Source organism: Carcharhinus amblyrhynchos, unplaced genomic scaffold (genome assembly GCF_965287045.1).
Source record: "Carcharhinus amblyrhynchos unplaced genomic scaffold, sCarAmb.v2.hapA scaffold_48, whole genome shotgun sequence".
NCBI classification, from domain to species: Eukaryota; Metazoa; Chordata; class Chondrichthyes; order Carcharhiniformes; family Carcharhinidae; genus Carcharhinus; species Carcharhinus amblyrhynchos.
The window spans coordinates 1,885,549-1,891,548 of NW_027649789.1; the positions used below are offsets into that span (position 1 = coordinate 1,885,549).

General features: G+C 49.7%; 1 protein-coding gene across 1 annotated transcript in view; it reads left to right on the forward strand.

Moving 5' to 3' along the window:
- LOC145337415 (NACHT, LRR and PYD domains-containing protein 3-like) overlaps positions 1-1,785 on the forward strand; it is a 64,547-nt gene extending 62,762 nt beyond the window's left edge. Inside the window, exon 10 of the mRNA XM_080182189.1 lies at positions 716-1,785. Within this exon, the coding sequence (XP_080038315.1) occupies positions 716-803 (88 nt within the window). The 3' untranslated portion in view covers positions 804-1,785. The remainder of the gene's footprint in view (positions 1-715) is intronic.
- Positions 1,786-6,000: the final 4,215 nt, after the last annotated feature.

The window sequence follows — 6,000 nt, forward strand, 5'->3', positions numbered from 1 at the left end:
GTTGGTTCTGGGGAATGAGTTTAAGTCAGAGGTTTAGTCAAGAATGTATTCAGAAGGCAGCTGGATAGAGCACTTGGGGGTGAACGGGATCAAAGGTTATGGGGAGAAAGCAGGATGAGGCTATTGAGTTGGACGATCAGACATGATGGTGATGGATGGTGGAGCAGGTTCGAAGGGCCAAATGGCCTCCTCCTGCTCCGATCTTCTATGTTTCTAGGTCAGGTGAGGAGAGGTTGGCTCAGGATGAGGCCAAGTTGGGAGGGTTAGTCCGATGAGTTTAAGGGCTCATGGGAGGTCACCAGGCTGGAGGGGAGGTAGGGATGAGTGGGTCTAGTCAGATTGTGGGAGGTGTAGTATGGGGAATCAGTGGGAAGTGATTGGGGGACTCGGTTGTGCTATTCAGGTATTAGCCCAGGTGGTGAGCTGTCTAACATTACCTGAGTAACTATCCAGGTAAATTTTGTGGATCTGTCCTAAGTCTCTGACTCTAACTGCAGCAGGGGACTTCCCCAATAGTAGTTACTACCTCTGGGACAATTCCCAGGTAGATCAGTGTGTCAGGACATCCACAGGGTCCCAATGCTCATCTTCAGTTGTGTGTCTGGGTCTCTGGTAATCCAGAAACCAGAAGATTTGTCCCATTAACTCCAGTCTCCTGTTATTTACCCTGTTGTTCAATCTGTTTATTTCCTGTTTCATCTTTAATCTGCTTCAGGCTGGGGGGAAATTGGTTCAGTCCAAATGGAAAGACACAGCTGGAGTCACTGCGGGGAGTCAGACCGGGACTGACAGTGTACGTGTGAACATTTCAATCTGTGAACATTGCTGCTTCACCGGTTACAGTGAAATCCTGAATTGTGAAGATCTTCGACAGCTCCTTCCAAACCCTTCATTCCTGCCCCTCTCCCTCCCTATTCCATCAGCCCCTCTGGCCTGGCAGTGATTTCCCTGCTTACTTGGTTTCCCAGCTGGAAAACTGTTGTAGTTTTAGTCTCCACATTGAAGGAAAGATTGCTGCAAACCATTGTTTAAGCAGCAATGAGTTGTCAGTGTTCTCAGCAACAGAGTCTTCACCCTCCTTTCAAAATGGAGCAGCAGAGATCATTCTCCAGAGAGAGGGAACAGTGTGTGTGATTCTGACAGTACCCAGCAGAGGACAGATTGGTCAATCTTGTCAGAGTTTCCTCTCTGTCTCTGTGAATGAATTAAAGGCTCTACCAGCCCCTCCTCAAAACCTCTTTCACTATCTGGGGATTAAAGTCACACAATGCCACCATCTGCTGGTGGCTCACACCTACTGCAGGCGCTGCTCTTTTTGAGCCTCAGACAAGTTCAGTCAGTCCCATGTCTGCATCTGGGAACCGGTTACTGCAGTGTGAATATTGATCAATATTGACAGGGATTGGAGTTTACAGCAGGAACCTCGGCTGGTGAATTAACCCTTTTATCACCAGACACTGTACATGAACTCTGTTCCCTCATTGGGAACCATTGGAGTGCTGAAACTAATACGTACACAAGCTAATAAAGAGCGGGGGACGAGTGTAAATACTGTACATAACAGTGAGAGTGAAACTAAAAAGTTATGATACAGGAGCAGAATTTAAGGAATTCTGCTCATTCTGCACACAGTAAATTTTTAGGCAAGTATATAGTTTTGAAATTTAATGACTGTAATTTGTATATTACTGTAAAAATGTTTTTATTCTGCACTGTTTGCAATTTTTAGACATGTAGGTTTGCAATAGTTTGAGATTTTTATGAATAAAGTATATTTTTGAAATAAAAAAAATCTGCTCATTGAGTCCACTCCACCATTTAATCATGGCTGATAAGTTTCCAAACCCATTGTCCCATCGTTTCTCTATAACATTTGATCCCCTAACCAATCAGGAACGTATCTATCTCTGTCTTAAATACACTCAATGAACTGGCCATGCACAGCCTTCTATGGCAATGAATTCCACAGATTCACCACCCTCTGGCTGAAGAAAGTCGTCCTTTTATTCTGAGGCTGTGCCCTTGGCTCATAGTCTCTCCGACAAATGGAAGCATCTTCCTCAATTCCATTCTATCCAGGCCTTTCAGTATTCTGTAGGTTTCAATGAGGATCCCCTCATCTTTCCAAACTCCGAGTACAGACCCAGAGTCCGCAAACTTTTCATTCCTGGGATCATTCTTGTGAATCTCTTCCGGACCTTCTCCAGGGACAGCACATTCTTTCTTTGATTCAGGCCCAAATTTGCTCACAATACTCCAAATGTAATCTGACCAGAGCGTTTTAAAGTTTCAGCAGTACATCCCTGGTTTTGGTGGCACAAATTATTTTAATTTCTAAATGTGGCAAAGACCTTGAGGTTAACAACAAAACTCAGCTGATAAAGTCATTTCTTACATGTCAATGTCCCAGATTGATCTGTCATGGTTAACCTAACAACAGGAGATTCAGATGCAGCTTCCAGTCGCTTTCTCATCTGCTGGGATTTTAATTGATGATTTATCTTTTGATTTGATTTATTATTGTCACATGCATTAACATACAGTGTAAAGTGTTGTTTCTTGCGCGCTAGACAGTCAGAGCATAACGTTCACAGAGAAGGAGAGACTGCAAAATGTAGTGTTACAATCATATTTCGGGTGTAACAATGTACTATGGCGTAGTTTTGCAATATAGGTTCATTTCAAAAGCCTCAACAGAGCTGTTCCTGAATTGGTTGCAACGCGACCTCCGACGTAGAGCAGGAGCCTTACGGTGTAAAGTATCTGGGAGCAGAGTGGATTTGATAAAGGCTGGAATACAGACTGGGGGAATGAGCAGGAAGATGTTGTGCTGAGTGAATGGTTGTTCTTGTAGGAGAGGGATGGATGGAGAGAGGGAAGGAGGGTGAGATGAATCAAGGGGAGGAAGGTGAAGATTTTAGAGGGAGGGTGAGGTGGATGGATGTTGAATTTGAGAAGCTGCAGTTTACATTTGAAGAGGTTCCCAGTGTCTCTGAGCAGCTGAACTGGGGCAGCCTTTGGACAGAGACGGTGCTGCTGCAGTTTCCCCTCCCGGCCACCAGGGGTCGTCGTAACCCTTCCGGCTGATGCTGCAGCTGCTGCTCCTCCCAGTGTCACCACCTGCCGCCTCCGGCCCAGCCGCTGCTCGTTGGCGGAACATCCGGGGCCTGTGGAGGAGCGGGGCCTCCGCCATGTTGCCGTGACATCACGGTGAGGCCCCTCCCCCTCCATTTGTTTCTAAATAAAAAGGAAGAAGTGTGTGTTGAGCAATGGGGAAAGTGAGAGAAATTCCGAGCCGGAAACCCCGCCAGGAACCGAATCAAAATTAAATCAAATCCATATTTATATCCAGAGGCCGGGGCGGGACCGCGCCTGCGCGCTGTGTTCTCCCAGACTGCACCGCGCGGATCAGGATTAAAAAAAAATTAAAAAACAAGAAGCGACCTTCCCGAATCGAGCAGGAACAGAAATTCTTCTGGAAGCGGATTAGGAATAAAAATCATCAACATTTAAAAAAGATTAACATCTACCTGCCAGTGCGCATGTGCAGGAGGGGGATTCTCCCAGAGGGCCGCGCGCGGGCCGCCGCCGCACTGAAACCCCTGGCAACGGCAAGATGGCGGAGGGCCGTCTCCCCTGGCAACGGCAAGATGGCGGAGGGCCGTCTCCCCTGGCAACGGCAAGATGGCGGAGGGCCGTCTCCCCTGGCAACGGCAAGATGGCGGAGGGCCGTCTCCCCTGGCAACGGCAAGATGGCGGAGGGCCGTCTCCCCTGGCAACGGCAAGATGGCGGAGGGCCGTCTCCCCTGGCAACGGCAAGGTGGCAGAGGGCCGTCTCCCCTGGCAACGGCAAGATGGCAGAGGGCCGTCTCCCCTGGCAACGGCAAGGTGGCAGAGGGCCGTCTCCCCTGGCAACGGCAAGATGGCAGAGGGCCGTCTCCCCTGGCAACGGCAAGATGGCAGAGGGCCGTCTCCCCTGGCAAAGGCAAGATGGCAGAGGGCCGTCTCCCCTGGCAACGGCAAGATGGCAGAGGGCCATCTCCCCTGGCAACGGCAAGATGGCAGAGGGCCGTCTCCCCTGGCAATGGCAAGATGGCGGAGGGCCGTCTCCCCTGGCAACGGCAAGATGGCGGCCGGCCGTCTCCCTGGCAACACTTTTATAAATCCAAATGTTTATCCAATCCCATTAAACTGTCCATTTAACATTGACCCATCGCCAAATGTGAACAAACCAACAGAGACACAAACCAGAGGCAGAGACGCTGCAAATGTCCCAATGTTTATTTATAAAACAGTGGGACATTTACTGACATGTTCAGGTCAATCTCAGTGATGGTCAGTGACCAGGTCTACATTAAAACAACGGGTGCAGTCCAAGGTTAAACATCATTGGAACAAAGTTCTCCTGAAATTGGACATTGCCGGTGAGTCCCAATGTGATGGAGAGATCCAAACTCAGCCCCCACACCCTGATGTGGTGAAGGGGACACCAGGCCCAGCTACAGAGTTGGATGTAAAGAACAGCGGCGTGTGTTTGATTCTGGTGATGTACACACTCCGAGCCGAGTATTGAATCATTCTGAGGCAGAGAGACATCAGATTGAGACCATATGACACATTGGGGGCCTTTTCATCTCCCATAACAATCCCTCCCCCTCCCTCTGATATCAGAGAATCATCGAAACCCTACAGCACAGAAAGAGGCCATTCGGCCCATCGAGTCTGCACCGACCACAATCCCACCCAGGCCCTACCCCCTTATCCCTACACATTTACCCACTAATCCCTCTAACCTACACATCTCAGGACACTAAGGCGTGATTTTTAACATGGCCAATGAACCTAACCCACACATCTTTGGACTGCGGGAAGAAACCGGAGCAGGGCCCAGACTGAAATAATGGGGAAAAATCTGGTGCTGTGTTTATTCATACAAGTGCTTGATTGTAGTGACTGAGATGGTGCAGCACAGTGTTTACACAAACAAGGACTAGATTGTAATAACAGATCTTTCTATGAAATATCCAGTTCCTGCAGGGCAGGAGGAGGCCATTCAGTCCATCCAGACAGATCCTATCCCCCTGATCCTGCCCAGTCTCCCTATGCTGCTGATGTTTGGAGAGTGTGAGGAAAGGCTCCCCCCGCAGACACGGGGACAATGTACAGACTCCACACAGACACTGAGCCCAAGGCCGCCAATTGAAGCCGGGGCCTCCCTGACGCTGTGAGAGCGCAGCACCAACCACTGAGCCCCCACCGTGCCGCCTCACAGTGTAACTGACCATCCCCCCGGCTCTGTTAATATTATACAGAGACACGCTGTATTTACACAGTAAATCACCATTTTAATCCTGAAGCTGAATGTTGAACCTTTTTCTGGGCCGTTAATTCCTTACCGTTATTCACAAATCCGCGCGCTCCGCTCGACGCCGGTCAGTTCCCGCCGAAGAAGAAGATTCCCGCTTCTCCGCTCACGTGACACCAGTCCGCCCCGCCCCCGCCGCGCGCACAAACCGTTTAACGGCCGCTTCCCGACACGTCAGAGTGGGCGGGACCGCACGGCGTTCGCATTCTTCATTGGGCCATGGCACTGTCCATCAGATGGAGACAGCCAATAGGAGCCCGCTCCAGCAGAATGATTGACAGCTGGTCTGGGTGGACTCGGGCAGATTGTGATGAGTCAGTGTCCTGGCTGGAGATAACAGCACAGCCTCTGTAAGCTGCTGCTCAAACCCTCTCTCCACTCACACTGTCTGCACCTTTAACACTTGGAAAGACCCACATTCCAACCATTATCCTGGAAATGGAGTCTGTGCCTATATACACCCTGTTTGTGAACACATCTCCCGCTCACCTGAAGAAGGAGCCACACTCCGAAAGCTCGTGCTGCCAAATAAACCTGTTGGGCTGTAACCTGGTGTTGTGAGACATCTTACTGTGTCCACCCCAGTCCAACACCGGCATCTCCACATCAAGATTGTGATGAAGCAGCGACTCGCC